The sequence below is a fragment of the Mugil cephalus genome, chromosome 21, assembly GCF_022458985.1.
Source record: "Mugil cephalus isolate CIBA_MC_2020 chromosome 21, CIBA_Mcephalus_1.1, whole genome shotgun sequence".
Classification (NCBI taxonomy): domain Eukaryota; kingdom Metazoa; phylum Chordata; class Actinopteri; order Mugiliformes; family Mugilidae; genus Mugil; species Mugil cephalus.
This window is the reverse complement of record NC_061790.1, coordinates 21,258,815-21,280,431: the sequence shown is the minus strand read 5'-3', so window position 1 is coordinate 21,280,431 and position 21,617 is coordinate 21,258,815. Positions and strand designations below refer to the sequence as shown.

General features: G+C 41.1%; 1 protein-coding gene and 1 long non-coding RNA gene across 7 annotated transcripts in view; one reads left to right on the top strand and one right to left on the bottom strand.

Annotated features, from left to right (window-relative positions):
* Positions 1–21,617, top strand: part of slc5a6a (solute carrier family 5 member 6a) — a 42,080-nt gene that overhangs the window by 4,563 nt on the left and 15,900 nt on the right. For 4 of the 6 annotated variants that reach the window (XM_047573320.1, XM_047573318.1, XM_047573321.1 and 1 more), the window contains exons 2-3: positions 4,305–4,408; positions 20,063–20,139. In XM_047573320.1, the coding sequence (XP_047429276.1) occupies positions 20,108–20,139 (32 nt within the window). In that variant the 5' untranslated portion in view covers positions 4,305–4,408; positions 20,063–20,107. The remainder of the gene's footprint in view (positions 1–4,304; positions 4,409–20,062; positions 20,140–21,617) is intronic. The other 2 variants (XM_047573322.1, XM_047573319.1) reach the window with 1 other exon arrangement.
* On the bottom strand, positions 61–20,139 carry LOC124998783. Its single transcript, XR_007111097.1, has 2 exons — positions 20,061–20,139; positions 61–4,406 (listed from the first exon to the last, which is right to left on the bottom strand). It is a non-coding gene; the product is annotated as an uncharacterized LOC124998783 (long non-coding RNA).

The window sequence follows — 21,617 nt, the reverse complement described above, 5'->3', positions numbered from 1 at the left end:
AGGACAACCCCCCCTCTGTACCATTGTATGTTTGTGGTTTTATCAATTGTGATGTGATTGAACATATACTTAGTGTGACAAGTCCCTATTATATCGAAAAAAAAAAAAAAAAAAAAAAAAGGCCCATACTAAATGAAACTTCCCTTTAACATTGTCCTTCCTGGCAATCAGATATTCGAAGTATGCAGTCTCTGTCATCAGTTGAGTCCAATCTGCAATCCCTGGCGTACACGCGCTCTTCCAATTCCTCAATATCAGCCTTGTTGCCGTAATGAGGCCTCTGATTATTAGCGCATACTGTCCTTTGTTGACTCCTTGTGGCAAAAGTGTGCTATCTCCCAGAAGACAAAACAGTGGAGATTTCAGTAAACTTTGTCCCAACCAATCTCCCAGTTTCCTTAATATATTTTTCCAAAAAGGTAATACCACTGGACATTCCCAAAAGGCATGTAAAAATGTATCATCTTCTCCCTTACATTTACAACACATTTTGTCTTCTACTAAACCCATTCTGAAAAGCTTCATAGGAGTATATTAATGTCTATGTATGATTTTTGTAATGGGTAAATTTGCTTCTAATGTCCCTAGTGGCCCACCCAACCTTGGAAACTATATTATACCATTTCTCCTTATTTATTTCACATTCTAAATATCTTTGCCTTATTGACCTAAGATTCTCAGTGTTCACACTTTGTAGTTCCACAATATTTTTGTAAAATATTGAGGCACTATGCATTGCACACACTTGGCAAATCAAAAAGATTTTGTAACATGTTAGGTTCTTCTATATTTCTGTTAAGTGGAATCACACTCCACATACTAGTTACATAGTTGTAGATATTTCCAAAATTTACCCCTTCCCTCCAGGAGAAATTGATCCACCAGTTCCTGATATGACTTAAAAACTGCACCCTTATACAGATCATCAATCACACATGTACTGTTCCTCTGCCAAGGATCCCAGCAAACTGATTGTTTACCTATCACGATACATGGATTATTCCATATGGAAGAATACCCTTGTTTGTATTGTGACTTCCCTATATCAACCTATGCACCTCCGATAAGACCCATTGAGAATGCTTCAGTATGGGATTTTTCCCCCCTCTACCACCTTAATCTGAGAGAGAGAGCCTGTATTGGTCTGGAGGGAGCCACCATGGCCATTTCTATCTTAACCCAATCCGGTTGAGAATCATAATTCATCCAATCCCTCACCAGTTTAGCAAATTCAAAAGCCAAATTATATACTGTACCTCTGCATTTGGAAGGGCCAAGCCCCCCTTTTCCCTAGCAGTACATAACTTTTTAATATTAATCCTAGGCTTTTTTCCATTCCACAAATAGTCTTTAACCATTTGATTATATTGTTTGTATATGCCACTAGGAATGATTACTGGAAGCATCATTGATATATAGTTAATTGTGGTGCTATCACCATCTTAATAGTATTAATTTTGCCCCACAAAGGGAGATTAATTATCTTCCATCTTTCCAAATTACTTTTCATCTTTTGAAGTACTGGCATTAGATTCATTTCTATTTTATGAGACAAATCAGCAGTTAACTTTATTCCTAGCTATTTCATTCCTACCAGGACCCATCTAAATTGAAAGTTAGAGATCTCTGACTGATAGCAAAACCCAGATATAGGCATCACCTCAGATTACTGCCAGTTAATTTTATATCCAGATATTCGAGAGAATGTTTCGATCTTATTAAGGATTATGAGAACAGAACTTGCTGGGTCTGAAATAAGCAGCAAAACATCATCCACATATAAAAACAGCTTATGTTCCGTCCCACTATCCCACACCCCTTTAATGCCTGTATCTGCTCTTAGAACTATAGCTAATGGTTCTAGAAATATGGTAAAGAGTAGCAGACTTAATGGGTCCCCCTGTTTCTAGCCCCTCGGGAGACCAAAAAAAGGAGATTTCAGACCATTAGTTAAAACAGATGCTTTAGGGGACAGGTAAATAATCTATATTTATTTTGTGAAACCCTCTCCAAATCTAAACACCCTCAAAGTATAAAAAGGGTAAGCCAGTTCCACTCTGTCATATGTTTTTTCTCCGTCCAGCGAGAACGCTGTGGTGGGCGTGTCTGCATCACGGCTTGCTCACGTGCTCACGTTCTTATAATACTCTACTGGCAGCCCATCTAGCCCTGGTGACTTTCCTATTTTAAGTGATGATAGTGCATTTCTAACTTCTCCTTCAGTAATAACTCCCTCCATCTGTGCTACTTGCCCTTCTGACAGTTTTGGGATATTTATTAGCGAAGAAGGCTTCAAATTGTTCTTCTGATGGATCTACTTCTGATTCATAAAGCTTTACATAAAAGTTGTTAAACACTTCATTGATGTCCTTTGCACCTGTTACCAGTTCCCCGTTTGTATTTTTAATCGCTGGTATTATAAAGCTAGCATCTTGTTTTTTAAATTTCTAGCCAATAGTTTATTGGCCTTTTCCCCACTTTCGTAGAAGTTACTTTTCATTCTAAACATAGCATATTCTACATTTTTATTGTATAATTCGTTTAACTGGAATTTTAATTCACATACTTTTCTCAGACGGGTCATCACTATGATTACACACCAGTTCTTTTTTTGCATCCTTCAACTGGGATTCTAATCCCAACATTTGTTTTTTACTGTCTTTTTTCTTCTTACTCAAATGAGCTATTATTTTGCCTCTTCCAATGCCTTGGAAGCCTCCCACACTGAACCTAATCTCTCAGTTGAATCTATATTAATGTCAAAAAATATTCTAAGATCTTCCCCTAATACACTGGCAAAGGTTTCATCCTGAAGCAATGACACATTCCTCCTCCATCTATTAAACTTACTAATTTTACCCCCCACTGCACAGTAGCATGGTCCGTTAATGCAATAGGCCCAATTGTACAGTCTACCATTCCTTCTACTAGGTCTTTGGATACCAGAAAATAATCTAAGCGACTGTGATTTTTATGTATATTTGAATAAAACGTGTATTCTCCATCTCTGGGGTGTACTAACCTCCAAGTATCAACCAAGCCCAAATCATTATATAGCTCTTCTATCTCTCAGCACACTATTTCTTGTACCTGGTTATAATCACCAGAAATTACAGTGTGACCATCGTCTATTTCCCCCATCATTTTATTAACCATATAAAAAAAGTCCGGCTCTTCCTTATTTGGGGCATATATATTACATATATTAATCTTCACACCATTTATTTTAGCCTTGACCCATATTATCCTCCCTTCATTGTCCTTATGTTGTTTCAACATGACAAAATTTAAAATTTTATGTACAAGTATTGCAACCCCACCTTTCTTGCCATTAAAAAAGCTATAATATACCTGTCCCAAAGACCTTGTCCTAAATTTATTTATTTCTGTATCCACCAGATGTGTCTCCTGTAGCAGGGCCACGTCCGCTTGTTGAGACCGAAGATATGACAGGCATTTTTTCCTTTTAGCGAGGTTATGTGATTAATTTATATTCCAGTTAATATACCGTACCAGATTAACCATAGCTTAAGCCCCTTTGTACTCCAACATGTCTACACAATCTACACATTACACAAACAATCGCATCACTTAATACTGACCATTTAGGTTGTTGTCCAACTGCCATCCTCACCAAACAAAAATAGAACAAAGATATGGGTTGTGCCCCATATTTAACACATATGACAGAACCAAGCAAACCAAAAAAGCATCATGCAAACACCTTAACTCCTAACCCCTTGCTCTCCCAAAGAGACATTAAAAAAAGAAAGAAAAAAAAATTCTACCCCAACTGGTCCGTGAGTCGTGTGTAATGACCTGCCCAAAGAAACCCTACCAACCCCTCACCCCGTTATTCAAAACTACTATCCTTATTACCAGTGCTTTGCAACATGTGGCATAGGATAAACAAAACGAAAATATACATGTGTATATACATACAGCATCACTCTTTACCAGAGACCACACTTTGGGTTCTACTTAACCCTGGTACCTCAGAGAGAGAGAATATATTTCTCTGGCCATATATAGGATATAGATAAATGAATAAATAAAAGAAAGAGGGGAGAGATTTGCCCCCAATGACCAATACAGCATTTATGAAATAACAACAATTCCCTCCCCCATTGATAATGGTCTTTCATGTTTTAATACATCCTTTTCTTATGCCTCAGGTGTAAAAAAAAAAAAAAAAAAAAAAAGGATCGGTCATCGGGCAGCCTGCGAATAGTCCGTCATCCATTTGGCATATTTATTCTATTCTATCTATTCTATAAATAAATCTCATCCTCTTTCCTTTCCAGGTGAAGCGCATTTGTGCCAGTGGCCAAAGTAAATCTTACATCCAGAGAGTGCAACTTCTCCCTCACCTCCGAAAACTTTTTCCTCTTCTCTGCCCACTCTCGCTGTAAGTCTTGGAAAAAAAGAGAGCCTGCATCCTTTCCACACCACTCCCTGAGCCTCCCTATACTTTCGTTTCGCAGCAGCGAAAACTTTCTCCTCCTTCAAGAAGCACAGGAAGCAGATGACAATAGGTCGCGGTTTCATTCACCACTGGTCCGCCGATGACCCAATGCACTGTCTGGAACTGCGTTTGATCCACAGTTAGGTACAACCTTGGGCAGTGGTCACAACCTGCCCCAAAGTGCTGAAAACCCAGGCACTACAATCTACAAATATGCAGGATAAACACACAAAGCACAGCAAGTGACTAAAGCGAACTGACACCAACAGACAGCTGCCATGACTGAACAGCCGGTGTTATATAGATGGAGGCTCCTGATTGATCAGCCGGGTTTGGCTGCTGTAGGCCTGCCACACCAATCAGGAACAGGGGTGGAGCGAGGTCTGGATTGGCAGGATCCAAGTAGGCCGCACCAATCAGGTCAGAGGGTGGAGCTTCAGAATCCAGCAGCATGGAGGCAGCTTGGCAGGCCAGGGAGTGAGCAGGTATCATATAAACACAAACAGAAATGACAAGCTGTGGCCGTAACAGGTCTGTCTGTGAAGAGGAGAATTCAGTTGACAGTTGGCTGTCATGTGTGTGAGAGGTGGTGCTATGCTGTCACTTGGCTAGGGTATTAGTTTTGGATTGTTCAATGATCCAAACTGAACATTTTTAACTATTTTACTGGTACCAGGAGTTCTGGTACAGATTTAAAGGGGGAATGATTTAAACTTTGAAGAAAATAAACATAACGATTCAGGGAGATTTTATTTCTGTAAAATTAGCCTCCTAGTTATGTTTGCCTCTCTTACCCATTCTGCGCTCTTTTCTTCTTCTTTGCCAGGGACGTTATTCTTCAGCCGTTGAATATTTGTGTAGGTTCTGTGAAGGTTCTCAGTCATCCAGGTCATGGCAATCCAAAAGGCGTTGAATAAAGTCAACTGGACTTGTCCATTATTGAATATTGGCAATTTGCCAGTATGAAACACGTGTTCAAGAGTGCCGTGTTCAAATTTTTGTTTAACAGCTTTGTTGAGCGACTATGGAGTGGTGTAGTCACAGAAAAACTAAGCAGGGTAAAAGGGACTTTACCTGCTAGTGGGAGTGGCGGTGTTACCTGCCACTGCTGAAATTCATTTAAAACATCAGTCTCCTTTATTGACAAACTAAAGGAAAGTTTGACAACCCATCACATACAACATCACATCATGCATTCAGCTGGAAGTTAACTTACTTTGCACTCGCTGTACAGTTGTGGGTGGTGTTCATGGAGTAGGCTCATCAAATTAGAATTGTAACCTGCGCTATCCAAGTGCCTTCCGCCATATTTTCAGAGTTTCAGTGAGTTTCAGTCACAGTTTCGGCGTCTGAGGAATGAGTGCCGCTGTATTACCATGAATTGTTTTGTGCGGGAATCAGACAATGTTTTAATGATACTAAAAATTTGAAACGGTAATACTGTGTCGCCCTCAATATATGTGCTGAATATATTTTGGCTTCAAGTTAAACGCCTTCTTCTCATCAAAACTCTGGAGACGGTCATGAATTTATCCACAGGTTTATTGAATCGAAAAAGGGTGAAACTGAGAAAACACAAACATGTCATAATCAGACAAACTGCCCACTGCACATCTTTCCCACATGCGCTGTAAACATGTTTTTATCATCAATTAAATCACTCACTTTTATCTTTTTAATTGCCAATGTTTATATATGAATTGTGTATTTATAGTTTTTAAATCGTAACTTAACATAAACTCCTACTGACACGCAGCATATACCAAACGAAATCAAACAGAGACTAGCTTGGTAGCAACTAGCTTAAAAAACAACTAAGGACTGTTACCAGCAACTTCACAAACAACCTTATGTGATGATAAATAACGAACTACAGTTAATACAAGAATATACGACAAAAATACATACCAACGATGCTTCGTATAGCATTAGATGTAGACAGTTATTTCCTGGTGTAAACAGACAGCATGTTCTCTCAGTAATGTGCCTCCCGCAGATCTCTCACATGGCTGCCTGTAGCCGACCACTGTGTCTCTTAAAGAGACCGCTGCCCCCTACTGGTGGCACTATGAAACTTACCCCGAGAACTACTGAACAAAAACTATGGTGACAGCACACTCCCCGCCTGGCGGGAATAAACCGCCACTACTTAACAGTCCTTGGCATTCACTATGACTTAGTCTCAGGAGCTAAGAGCGGGACTATCTCGGTAATAGGCCTCAATAACGTCTTAATTCCATCTTTCCTGGAGACTTTGATCTCCACCTTGCGTACCCTGCTGTCTTTGCTAGGGAAGACTTGAGTGATAAGTCCCAGAGGCCATTCATTCCTCTTTAGTTGGTCGTCCTTGAGAAGCACGATGCTTCCACGCTGAAGGTCAGGCTGGGAAGACTGCCACTTCCTTCGTGGCTGGAGTGACGAAAGATATTGCTTCTTCCATTTGTTCCAAAAGGTTTGAGCCAGATGTTGGACTTGGCGCCACTGATTCTTATGGAGATCTTTGACCTGGTCACAAACTGGTGCAGAAGGGAGGCTCACTTTTTGAGTGAGGAGAGTTGCTGGTGTGAGTATGAGTGGATCATCTGGATCAGTGGACACAGGTATAAGAGGTCTGGCATTGATGATAGCGGCCACTTCCGCCATCAGTGTGGAGAGCGCTTCGTGGGTCAGCTTCGATGTTCCAAGCTGCAGGAACATAGAATCCAAGATCTTCCTTGCTACACCAATCATTCTCTCCCACGAACCACCCATGTGAGAAGTATGGGGAGGATTGAACATCCATGTGCAGCCTTGGTCCAACAGAAACCTTTCCACGGAACTATTGTTGATGTTGGAAGGAATCTTGAGCTCCTTGCATGCACTGACAAAGTTGGTTCCTCTATCAGAGCGGATGTGTTTTACTGGGCCCCTGATGGCGAGGAAACGCCTCAGAGCGTTAATGAAGCTTGATGTATCTAGGGACTCGATGACCTCAATGTGCACAGCTCTTACGCTCATACAAGTAAATAACACTGCCCACCGTTTACTTTGAGCAAGGCCACCTCGAGTCCGACGTGAAGACACCGACCATGGGCCGAAAACATCAAGGCCGACATTTGTGAAAGGAGTTTCGGTTGAAAGGCGATCTGCAGGAAGATCTGCCATCTTCTGTGTCTGAGGTGTGCCGCGAAGTTTGCGACATGTGACACACTGATAGATGACGCTGCTCACTCTCCTTTTTCCGCCAACTATCCACAGACCTGCAGCACGTAAAGCAACTTCGGTGAACAGTCGTCCCTGGTGTTGCGTTTTCTGGTGGTAATATCTTACCAAAAGTGTTGCTATATGATGCTTCCCAGGAATGATGAGAGGGTTTTTCTCTCCTGGCTGGAGCTCTGCTTCTCTGACGCGACCTCCAGCTCTCAAAAGACCATCCACATCGATAAAAGGATCCAGTGTTTTCAGAGGACTGTCCTTAGGAAGCTTTTCCCCTTTTGTTACACAGGCATACTCTTGAGCGTATGCCTCTTCTTGAACTGCATGGATGATGGTTTTCCTGGCCTGTGAGAGTTCCTGAACTGAGATTGCTGTGTGGCAATGATGCCAGCGTTTACAGCCACTGTCTTTGATTGTCAGATTCATCCTGAATGAACGGGCAATGTGAGTTAGGCGAGCAATAGCGTGAATCAGTGAGTTCCAGCTGGAGAACTTGGAAAAGCGTTCAGCTCCCAGTTGTTTGCTCAACATGGTTGTCTTCAATGTAGAGACCTGAGGGCGAATTTCTGCATCGAGAGAGGGATTCACCAACTCAAAGGTGCCTTCCTCAGATTTGGCCTGCTGAGGATGCTTCAGAAACGTTGGGCCCTGAAGCCAGCTTGTGCCTGACAGACGTGCAGCAGTGACAGACCGTGTGGCAATATCTGCAGGATTTACATCTGTGGGTACATATTTCCACTGTTCCGGATTAGAGTAGTTCCTTATCCGCTGCACTCGGTTGCTGACGTAAACATAAAAACGTCTGGTGTCATTACTGATGTAGCCCAATACCACCTTGCTATCACTGTAAAAGGTAGTATCATCCAACTTCATGTCGATCTCTGAAGCGATAAGCTCGGCAAGTTCCACTGCCAACACCGCAGCACAAAGTTCAAGTCGTGGAACTGTATGTTCGGGAAGAGGAGTGAGCTTGGCCTTGCCCATGACAAAGCCCACATGGACGCTACCATTAGTATCTGTCAGTTTAAGATAAGCCACTGCCGCGATTGCTTTTGTGGAAGCATCACAAAACACAATTAGCTCTCTGCGTGATACCTCTGTGGGGGAGATTTCTGTGTAGGGCCTTGGGATCTGGAGACTGGTTAAATCTTTCAGTGAGGACCGCCAAATATCCCACATCTCTTCCATTCCTTGAGGGAGAGGTGAGTCCCAGTCACCACTGTCTTGTGTAAGCTCTCGCAGAATTGCCTTGCCTTGAACAGTGACTGGGGCGATGAATCCCAGAGGGTCGTAGATGCTGTTCACGGTAGACAAGACGCCTCGACGAGTGAAGGGCTTGTCCTCATCGGCTGCTTTGAAGGTGAAGGTGTCTGACATGAGGTCCCAGTTGAGACCAAGGCTACGCTGCATAGGAATTGCATCAGAGCCAAGGTCTAGGTTTTTGAAGTCATTGGCATGATCCTCAGATGGAAAAGCTTCCATCACTTCTCTTTTGTTTATTGCGATTTTGTGTAGTCTTAAGTTAGAGTCTGACAGAACTTCCTGCGTCCTTTTGAGTAGGTTTGCTGCGGCCTCGACTGTAGGGAGACTCTTTAGGCCATCATCAACATAGAAGTTGTGGCTTACAAACTGCTTGACATCGAGGTCTGCATCTCGTACAGACTGCCTTAGACAGTAGATTGCCACTGCTGGAGAAGGACAGTTTCCAAAGACATGGACCCTCATGTGGTATTCGATGATGTCTTTGTTTGGGTCATTGTCCCGAAACCACAAAAATCTCAGAAAGTTGCGGTCCTCTTCTCTCACTAGGAAACAATGGTACATCTGTTGGATGTCTGCTGTTATGGCCACTGCTTCCATGCGAAATCTGATGAGCACCCCAAGAAGGGTATTGTTGAGGTCAGGTCCGGTTAAAAGTACGTCGTTAAGTGACACTCCGCTGTGCTGAGCGCTGGAGTCGAACACTACACGAATGTTGCCAGGTTTCCTAGGATGATACACGCCAAATGAAGGCAAGTACCATCGCTCCTCATTTTCCTTGAGTGCGGGCGCCATTTCAGCATGATTGTTCCGGAAAACCTTTTTCATAAAGGCGAAAAGGTGCTCCTTCATCACTGGTTTCCTCTCGAGACTTTGTCTCAGCGATGAAAGCCGATTCAGAGCCTGGGCCTTGTTGTCTGGCAGGCGACGCCTTGGGGACTTAAACGGCAGCGGAGCTATCCAGCTGTTGCTCTCTTTCTTTAATCCTTGTTCCATTATTTGCATGAATGAGATGTCGTCGATGGATGGAGCCATTTTGTTGTCATCCTTGGTCTGCTGAAACACTGTGGACCCTAGCTGCTCAGCTCTTTCATTGTGGGTAGGTTTCTCTGTAAAACACAAATGATGATTAGGATATTGGAAATGGCTGTATCTTTCTTTCACGTGGAACATGTTTGGGCAGGGTGTTCTGGTGTAGTATGTGTTCACTGTGGTGGGCTTGTGAACGCCTCCCAAGCACACGTTGCCAACTATCACCCATCCCAGGTCGAGTTTTTGGGCATAGGGAGCATCACGAGGGCCGTTCAACTGTTTTCGCACCTTCTGGACTGAAATGATGTCTCTGCCAAGGAGAAGCATGATAGGAGCATTTGGGTCAAGCTCTGGAATGAGGTGAGCCACTGATTTCAGGTGAGGGTGATTGAATGCAGCACTGGGTGTTGGAATCTCAGATCTGTTGTCAGGGATGTCGTTGCATTCTAAGAGACTTGATAAAGGGAGACTGACTTTTCTGTCCATGCTTTCGATTTGATAACCCAGAGCTCTTCTTCCTGTTTTCTCTGTTACTCCAGAACAGGTCCGGAGAGAGTATGGAGAAGTAGGACCTTGAACATTGAGAGTGTCGAAGAACTCAGAACGAGCTAGGGATTTATTGCTGTGCTCATCGATGATAGCGTAGACCTTCATAGCTCTATCTCGATGGCCAGCAGGATAGACCGTGACGAGACAGATCTTCGAGCATGATCTGTCGCTCTGATTTTGACCACAGACTTCTGTGCAGCGGGTCGTGACTTCTGAAGCTGGGGGAGAGTCTTGCTCCCCGCCATGCTCTGCAGAGGGGCATGGCTCTTTGGTCCACGGTGCTGGTCCAGGGTGGAGAGCAGAGATGTGATTCTCACTACCACACTCATGGCATGTTGCTTTTGACTCACAATACTTGGCTATGTGTTGTGTAGATGTACAACATTTATAGCAAATCCTGTTTTCCTTCAGGAATGCTTTCCGTTCCTCTAACAGTTTCTCACGGAAAGCCCGGCACTTCTGGAGTAGATGAGGCTTTTTATGGATGGGGCACAGTCTTTCAGAATTGTCAGTTCTTATCTCATATTTGTCTGTAGCAAGATGAGCTTTGTGATGTACATCAGTTTTGTGGACTGAGATTTCCTTCTGTCTAGTTGGTCTCCAAGGAGTCTTGTCTGCTTTTGGAGTAGCGTCGGCTTGTGTGGTAAACCTAAAGCTTGGATCATTTCTTATTGTAGCTTGCTCTCTAATGAAGTCAACAAAAACTTCAAAGGGAGGGAAGGAGATATTGTGCCTTAGTTTGTAGCTGGATCCGAGGGAGAGCCACTTCTCTTGTAGGCTAAAGGGCAACTTTTGGACTAGAGGATTAATTCCTCGTGCTGTGTCCAGATAATGGAGGCCTGGGAGGTCTCCGTCTGCCTTTGCTGCCTCTAGTTCCATAAGGAGATCGCTTAACTCGTGGAGTCTTGCATACTCTCTATTCGAGATTTTTGGAAATCTTTCGATGCGTTGGAAAAGTGCATCCTCAATCACTTCCGGGGCTCCATAACATGCATCTAATCTATCCCATATCACTGCGAGTCCTCTACCTGGAAGGTTCACATGGACGGCTCTGATCCGTTTAGCATGCTCAGCCGACTCTTTTCCCAGCCACTTGACTAACAGATCCGTTTCTTCGCTTGCTGTCAAATCCAGGCCTCCAAGAGCATTCTTAAAGGACCGTTTCCAGGCTCTGTAGCTTTGTGGTTGGTCATTGAATTGGGTCAAGCCTGTGGGACGAGCTCGCGCCGAGCGAAATATCTGACCAGATCTGTCACGATAGGTTGGTCGTGGTGGGGGTACAGAGATGCATGGCTAGGCATGGTCGAAAAGGGAGGACTGTGTTTTGTGTACCTTGGGTCACTTGAACGATGAAAATCTTGCCTGTTTGTTGAGTAGAGATGCTCATTTGGAGTGTGCTGAGGCTGCTGAGCTGTTACCATATGGTTTGGCGTTGTAGAGAAAGCGTTACTGTCCACTTGGCTATGCTCTTCTTTGAAGTGGGGGGTTTGGATAGGGAGTGCTGAGGCTGGCTCTGTGTGTGACTGTCTGACCTCATCTGAAGAAGGTTGAAGCGGTGGTGGTGCAAACTGTATTTTATTTTGCTCTTTGGCCTGTTCAGCAACATATTCTTTGGTCCGCTCTGTAGGGTCGAGGGGAGCTGCATATAGTAGGCCGAGATGAGATTTTGCGCTGCTTCGGTCGCTGCAGTCCACAGCTGCCTCTAAGACTTCTACTTCGGCCACAGCTGCAGCAGTTTCTTGCTCTAATGATAACATATCCATTGTTTCTTCTAAATGTGCTTTTTCTACTTTTAGGGCCATTCCTTTCTTTGCGAAACTCAAGCGGGCCTTGGCTGCCTCTGCTTTCGCCCGAGCCATGGTAGCAGCGGCCCCGGTGGAAGAAGCCTTTGATCTTTTTGAAGAACATGATGCGGAGGATTTAGTACAGAGTGTGCCTTCTTTGCTTGTCATTGTCTGTATCCAGCGTATACTGTGTTATCTTCTGCGTTGAAGACGTTGTTTCACTGTGTCGCCCTCAATATATGTGCTGAATATATTTTGGCTTCAAGTTAAACGCCTTCTTCTCATCAAAACTCTGGAGACGGTCATGAATTTATCCACAGGTTTATTGAATCGAAAAAGGGTGAAACTGAGAAAACACAAACATGTCATAATCAGACAAACTGCCCACTGCACATCTTTCCCACATGCGCTGTAAACATGTTTTTATCATCAATTAAATCACTCACTTTTATCTTTTTAATTGCCAATGTTTATATATGAATTGTGTATTTATAGTTTTTAAATCGTAACTTAACATAAACTCCTACTGACACGCAGCATATACCAAACGAAATCAAACAGAGACTAGCTTGGTAGCAACTAGCTTAAAAAACAACTAAGGACTGTTACCAGCAACTTCACAAACAACCTTATGTGATTATAAATAACGAACTACAGTTAATACAAGAATATACGACAACAATACATACCAACGATGCTTCGTATAGCATTAGATGTAGACAGTTATTTCCTGGTGTAAACAGACAGCATGTTCTCTCAGTAATGTGCCTCCCGCAGATCTCTCACATGGCTGCCTGTAGCCGACCACCACTGTGTCTCTTAAAGAGACCACTGCCCCCTAGTGGTGGCACTATGAAACTTACCCCGAGAACTACTGAACAAAAACTATGGTGACAGCACAAATACTAACCGTCAGGAATTTTACCCCAGTTTATCATTATACCGGTAATTGTTACATCCCTACATATGTCTCTATGGCCGGTGCTTGATGAGACCACAACAGAGTATCACTACTATTGCATCAGTACACAATGTTACTTGCACATTCAAACATTTTCTCAGTGTCACACTTCTCACATCACCTTTTTTGTTGGTTCCTACCATAGATTGTGTAAATATGAACAGCTTGTCCCCACTTCTTTGCATTGGCCAAACTGACGCTATTTTCCAGGTGATGCCATCTTGCAATTTTTGAAGCCAGAGTCTCCGCAGTATGGTCCAAGAGTGGAGCCACAAAGTCCCAGTCCCATACTTCCACCAGACTCATGTTTCGTTTAATTAATACTACGCTTTGCTCTACATTCCAGGAAATGTTGTATTATACACTATACAGTGCCTTGAAAAAGTATTCATACCCCTTGAACTTTTTCACATTTTGTGACCTTACAACCACAAACTTGAATGTATTTAGTTGAGATTTTATATGATAAACCAACAGAAAGTTGCACAAAATTGTGAAGTGGAACGAAAATGATATATGTTTTTCAAAATTTAAACAAATATAAATCTGAAAAGTGTGGTGTGTGCATTTGTATTCAGTCCCTCGTACTCTGATACCCCTAAATACAATCCAGTGCAATCAATTGCATTCAAAACTCACCTAATTAGTAAATTGACTCCACCTGTGTATAAGATAAGATTTTGCTGTATTTTCAGGTTGTTTTAACATTAAATTAGAAACATTTTCACATTTTAAAACAATTAAATCACCATTACGAAACAATAATGCTTAAATTTACAGAAATGTGCTGTAATTAATAGTTTAATAGTTCTAAACTAAATTAATAGTTTTAATGACATTATTTTATGGGAAGAGATTGTATAATAATTTATATTTGATGTAATACAACAGTATATGACACAAAATAATTTGATTAATCTTTCAAAACATGTCAAAAAACTGTTGCAAAACTAGATATTTGGTTAGATTGCAAGAATTTACTGTTAATTTTAGAAAACATCAAATGGGTATTTAATTGTTTTACGTTGTTTTTAACGTTTAATTACGAACATTTTACATTTTAAAATAATGAAATTACCCATAAAGACGGCAAATTAACATTGTAATATTAATAATAATGCTTAAAGTTACAGAAATGTGCTCTTATTAGTTGTTTTAATGGCATTATTTTATTTAAAAGGGCTGTAGGCTATATTAGATTAGATGTAATATAACACTATACAACAATAATTTGATATTTTCAAAACATGAGAACATGAGAAAAAATGAGACCAAGCTGAACAAGAACAGCTACAATTTCCCATTCTCCATATTTTCATTCAACTGTAGCAGGTAGCCATTATTACAGCAATATTCAAAAATCTATTCAATTAAAATGACTGGTTCGGAAACAAAAAACAAAAACAAAATTCAACTGAACTGATAATGAAAGAAAAAAGTTAAAAAAAAAAGAAAAAAGAAAAAAAATAGTTGAGTTACCAATTTACATACAAGTCACCATACATCCACAACACTGATTAGAAACTTGGTGAAACGTCACTGGAAATGAATCCATACTCTATACCAGGGGTTGGCAACCCTCAACACTCAAAGAGCCATTTGGAAAGAAAACACTGGGAGCCACAAAACTCCCTTTGACATCTAAAATGAAGATAACACTGCATATATCGTTTTCACCTCTATGCTAGGCCCATAGTGTGTTGCATTTATGAAATTAAATAACTGCTACAGAGAAAACGAAATTGCATTTATGTAACATAACGGGGATTTATCCATGGTTGGCTTACCTGGGGTTGAAAAGTTCAATAAATAGCGGGCTGGACCTGCCGGCGGGTGTCGCACGTCAGCAGTTGTGGCGTATATTTTGTGCAACAAAAAATTAAATACATTTTATTTTAATGTTAAAAGATCACCATCAATTCAAATTTAGAATTATATTTAAAAAACTAACGCACTAAAATAAAAATACATTTGAATTAAATACTCGACAGCAACTAGTAAATGAGCTGCAATGAACTGGGGGAGTTCAGTGTTTTTTGATTGATGTTACAACCATGAGTGTGGTGTGGCATTCAGTGTCATTCAGTTGTTGTGTAACTCTCGCTCGTTCACTGATGAGTGACTAGTTGCCGCTATTCTGAGGCAGTTAGTTAGCGTGAAAAAGTGAACGGCTTTGATCAACGTCCTTGCTCCGCACCGCTCGCTGGTTAATGTTACAACCATGCGTGTGGTGTGGCATTCAGTGTCATTCAGTTGTTGTGTAACTCTCGCTCGTTCACTGATGAGTGACTAGTTGCCGCTATTCTGAGGCAGTTAGTTAGCGTGAAAAAGTGAACGGCTTTGATCAACATCCTTGCTCCGCACCGCTCGCTGCAGAGAGCTGCAACAGAGAAACGAAAGAGCTGCATGCGGCTCCGGAGCCGCGGGTTGCCGACCCCTGCTCTATAGAGTTGACGAGGTGTGGTGTCCATTCTTGAACTACTTGTTGATCGTAGTGAAGCTGCAGTTTCTGAGCGGTAACCACCTGAAGAGAAGACAGAAAACATTAGCTGTTATTAAATAATAACAGCTAATAACAGTTTAAGAGGCAGGACCAGGATAAAGGTGCAAGAAGATCCAGCCTTTTCCAACACCAAAGCAGTCACACGAGTCCCACTATAGATGACACCGTTGCTTTGGGACAGACAAACTTGCGAGATCTCAACATAACACACTACAAAGAAAATACACACCAGACTGACTATACATGGGAACTAAATGAACAACATATTGTTGTTGGGGGAACTATTGCTACTGCTGGATACAAAAGTCATTTTTTTCTGTACATTGTGACAAAGTATCCTGTGTTCATCCCAATATCCCATCCCATCATTAGTTGTGTGTCATTTGCTCGAATCAGAATCTAGAGAAGATAGACCCAACTGATGATACTAATTTCTAAGCACACTGTCAATTTACTGCTGCTGATTGTATATATTACACTAAGTTACAAGTAGATTCTATTATCTTTCAGCCCATCTAATCCAAAAGAGTAACTGTGTGCAACAGATGCATGTACTCACCAGAGAGGGGCATCTCATCAGACTGTGTTACTGGACTTGTACTGGTACTGGCTCTGCTCAACTGTTGGTTGCTCTGGCTGCTTGGAGGACTGTCCAAGACATGTTGTTGGCCTTATTAAATGACAGATAGTAGTAATATTTAAACACAGAAATCACATAGCTCAATCTGGGTATATTATTACCTGACATAATTATATACTCAGTAGCCATTGATATATTTTAAACTGTTCCTTTCTCAATATAATGCAGTACACCACCACTAAGATCCACTATGAAATCAATGATGAACAAGGTGTAGTGTGTAGTCATCACCTTTTTCAAAACATCAACAAAAATGTAGAGAAGATTCTTTGAAGTATAATTCAAAGTAGACCTGCTGTATTGGACTGCACTGATTAGTACAGGTGGACCTAATAAGTAGATTTTGACCATACACATTTCTTTAATGTGAAAGTTTATTCTGTACAAATTTAAACACATACTTGTCTTTTTGAGCAGTGACAGACGTTTCCTGGCTTCAACTGGTCTCAGGACAGAAAGGAGGTCACTCTCCTGCAGGTAGCTCAGGTCCTCAACTCCTTAACATTGCAGATGCTCCAGCAAAGGCTCAGGGTCTCTCAGTTTAGGCACTGATTTGGTGAAAGACAGAAGCGGACTCTCTGCATTCATGACTACGAGGACTAGAAGCGATGAAAAATACTGTTTTACCGTCACATTTTAATCTCTCAAACTCCAGATTACTCTGAGTCAACAATGCTATGCTTAAGTGAAATTACTCTTGTCCCACAAAGAGTGCACTGCTTCACTGTACAGTTAAGCATGGAAAGGAGTGGAGTTCTTAACCACCAGTTTATGCCATGAAATCAACTATCACCACTTATCTGCAGAGACAAAGAAAAAAAAATTATGAATCCTGAAATTTGCCAAAATCAAAATAAATGATATTGGTTGTGAAAAAGTCAACCTAAACTGTGTTAGCAGATCTCCCCTCAATAAACTAGAAGATGATCGTTAGCTTATCCTTTACATATTTTTCAGTATTGTTTTGAATTTCATGTTGACCACTGACTAGTGTTGCACCAAAATTAAAATTTGTAAAACCTTGAAAAAGGCAGAGTAGGTCGCTCCTCCTATATTTGTGAGAGGCAAGAGGAAGATGAAAATATTAGTTTTAAGAAAGAGTAACTGGTTGAAATAAACCATTACCAAATCTCAGTATCATTTATAAAACATTTGTTCTCTCTTCTTCGGAAGAAAATCCACCTAAAATGTCTCACTAGTGACACCTGCATGTGGAGGAGTAGGAGCAGTCTGCGTGGAAAGAAGACTTTGACATTTTGACACGTTACATTAAATCCAGCTTCCTATCCTAGCCAGAAATCATGCCATTTCAAGTCACGCAGTCAAGGTTATGGTCAAAAAACTAGTGAAAATGTAGAAGAGGGTTAATAATCGATTATTGTTCATTGTTGCAGCTCTAAACAAATGTTGTTCCTCTTTCTCTGCGCCTGTGTCAGTTAGTTCACAAAAGCAAACGTAATGAGTCACTGTTAAGTGCTAAGCTAGCGTTAGTGTAAATAAAATAAAAAGTGGCTGGTCTGACTGACTACTAATACTCATAGATATATGACTATGACTAACACTGGCAGACGCCACATGAAGATGCCGCCAGCCATACTTTGGTCATCATAGTTAGCTAACATTTCAATTGACGACATCCTAGCGGATTGGTTTTGTCAACTTTTGTTGAGTAAAGTCAGAGGCATGGTGGTAAATAAAGCTAATACTACTCAGCTTCGGTTTGATACTTGCCTTCTGCCTTCGTCCTTTCTCCAGCCTCGACATTAGCTGCTGTTTGCTCCAAGTTTCTGTGACCAAACGGGAACCGCCGCGTGGTGGTTGTTGACCTTATTAAGCGTAACGTCAAAGACGGATGTTCAGTGTCCCAACAGCCAATGGCATGTCTTCTTCTTCTTCTTCTTCTTCTCCAACCGTTTCTGTCGACGAATCCAAACGGGACCCGCGCATTTCAAAGCACGCACTCTAATGACATGTCGTCTTCACGTTTTTGTCTTTTGTGTTTGTGCAGGGAGACGTTGCAGCAGTAAAATGTCTCCTAATTACACGTGTTTTGTTCAGACATGCTGTGAAATAATTCAAGACGTTGTGATTTACATTTTCTTTTTTACACTGTAAATACACCTGTTCTGTGAAGGCCTCAGTGGTTTGTTAGAGAGCACTAGTGAACAACAGTATCATGAAGAACAAGGTACTCACCAGACAGGTCAGGGATAAAGTGGTGGAGAAGTTTAAAGCAGGGCTAGGTTATAAAAAATATCCCAAGCTTTGAACAGCACTGTTCAATCGATCATCCAAAAATGGAAAAAGTATGGCACAACTGCAAGCCTACCAAGACATGACCGTCCACCCAAACTGACAAAGCGAGCGAGGAGAGCGCTGGTCAGAGAAGTAGCCAAGAGGCCCATGGTCACCTTGGAGGAGTTGCAGAAATCCACAACTCAGGTGGGAGTATCTGTCCACAGGACAACTATAAGTCATGCACTCCACAAATCTGGCCTTTATGGAAGAGTGGCAAGAAGAAAGCCATTGCTGAAAGAAAGGCATAAGGAGTCCCGTTTGCAGTTTGCCACAAGCCATGTAGAGGACACCACAAACATGTGGAAGAAGGTGCTTTGGTCAGATGAGACCAAAATTGAACTTTTTGGCCAAAATGCAAAGCGCTATGTGTGGCGGAAAAATAACGCTGCTCATCACCCTGAACACACCATCCCCACTGTGAAACATGGTGGTGGCAACATCATGCTGTGGGGATGCTTTTCTTCAGCAGGCACAGGGAAGCTGGTCAGAGGTGATGGGAAGATGGATGGAGCTAAATACAGGGCAGTCCTGAAAGAAAACTTGTGGAGGCTCCAAAAGACTTGAGACTGGGAAGGAAATTTATCTTCCACCAAGACAATGACTGTAAACATAAAGCCAGTGCTACAATGGAATGGTTTAGATCAAAGAATATGTGTTAGAATAGCCCAGTCAAAGTCCAGACCTAAATCCCATTGAGCATCTGTGCAAGGACATAAAAATTGCTGTTCACAAACGCTCTCCATCCAATCTGGCTGAGCTTGAGCTATTTACCTAATACAAATGCACACCACATTTTTCAGATTTTTATTTGCTTAAATTTTTGGAAATTATGTATCATTTCTGTACCACTTCACAATTATATGCTACTCTTTCTTAAATGAGCGGTTTAAAACTGATGAGTTGTTTTTTTTTTTCACTTGACTTCACATTGTCGTTTTGCATTTACATACTTAATCTATGATCCATGCTTGAGCAGGTCTACTATAAAAAATAATATATATATATATATTCCACCCCCTCAGCACTCTTTTGTCTATCCTCTTAACATGACTGCTCAAAGAGAGTGTGAATCTGCAGTGCAACACACTGTGTCAAAGCAAATTGTGAAAGAGAAGGTGGTTTAAAATTCCAAGCTGACCACTCCTTAGAGGGAAAGATCTTTGTTGTTCTCATCCCCACAGTGATAAGGTAAACGAATAGGGTTATGTATCTCTTTATAAAATCATAGAAAGGGATTTGGTTTTGTTTGGTTAAAATCTTGTTTTGGAAAAGTTTTCTGTTGAATCATCTGTAACAATATTGTGACAGGTAAGTTTTCTAGTATGCTTCCTAAGTGTGCTGTATTATTTTACTGTCTTTTCTTCACTCTCCACAGCACTCATGTTTGGAAGCTTGTAAGCCTCAAATTTGTGTGGTTGGTATGCGACAGCTAACAGCGGCAGCGCGATCTCAGTAAGTACATTAAGTTCTTTGCTGTTTTTTTTTGTAAATATTTCTGTCACCTCCAAATGAAAGTTGGTTTGGTTTTCAATCTTAATATTTTTGTTGTTGTTTTTCTATAGTTATTTAGTCACAGATATAATGCAGTTCTGTCTCTGACTATTAAGTCTGTGTTGAGTGTATGTATACAGTCAATAATGTCCATGTGTTAAATAGAAAGAAAAATGCTTATAACTTGCTTTAAACTAAGTTTCAATTTTTCTGTCATTTAACCAAAAACACACTTGCACACTTATAGGGTTTCTTAACAACATGTTGTCATTCATCCCATTTGTCCTATTTGCTTTGTTCTACTCTAAACATTACTGCTCTGGTTGTTAAAGTAATGTAATAAAATTGATCCTTGAGCTCTAACAGAAAACCAAAATAATAGCAGTATTTAAATGGTCATGTTTTAAAATTGGAGCAGTGGGACAATGATATCACCTGTGATGAGACGTAAAGAAAAGTAGTTATCAACACCAAATAAACCAAGAAGCGGAAATAAAATCCACAGCTTTTGTGTATAAAACATACCCGAAAGTCTGTTAAGTGGTGATAATAATGTTCTGTCCATACATTTTATAATTCCTCTTGTTTTTGTTTTGAATTCCAATGATTGTCTATTTCCTAATTCTCTATTTGGGTTCCTAGAGTACTGTTGTCTCACACTTTTTTCAAGTTGGAGGTCAGAGGTCCTGATAACCCTGTAACATACATGTGAGTTGTAGCTCTTCTAGTAAAAATGAACTAGGGAGGATTCACAGTGAATCATCTCAGTGTATTATCCCCATCCACCAAGCACCTTTTCTGTTGTGATTGTCTTGTTTTAGTTACTACTTTAAGTAATATATAATGCAGGTTCCACAACAGGAGCATCTGCATAAATATGAAGTTCTAAGGCTATTATTGCTCTTATGATGCGTTTACGTTTTTTTATTAATTTTTTGAACCCTATGATGCTGATGTGTCTGTGAAGGTTCTCAGTCATCCAGGTCATGATAATCCAAAAGGCGTTTAAAGAACTGAACTTGGACTTCCGGTATGGCGGAGAAGCGAATGGCAGAATAATTTGTAAGCTCCCAAGTGATTTTATTTCCCTGTCTGCAATTACATGCCTTTTTGATGAACTATAAACAGAGCATGAGACGTGGAAACAGTTGGAAAACTAAAGGAAAATGGCAGCAAAACACGTGGATTGATGATTTTCGCTGAGTAAAAGTGTGGAGTCCGACAGTGGCACTATTGAAATAAGAGCGCATATATACCTGGAGGCTATCCAAGCTAACATCATTGCCAAAATACAGGTGGAAGGTGAAGAAAGCGCTAACTGAAAACATAGGACAAGTAAATGGTCTTGCTTTTATATAGCGCTTTTCTACATATTGTTACTCAGAGCACTTTTACAGTCACCTACCGCTTTCACATGGAAAATCTCGGTCAACCCAGCA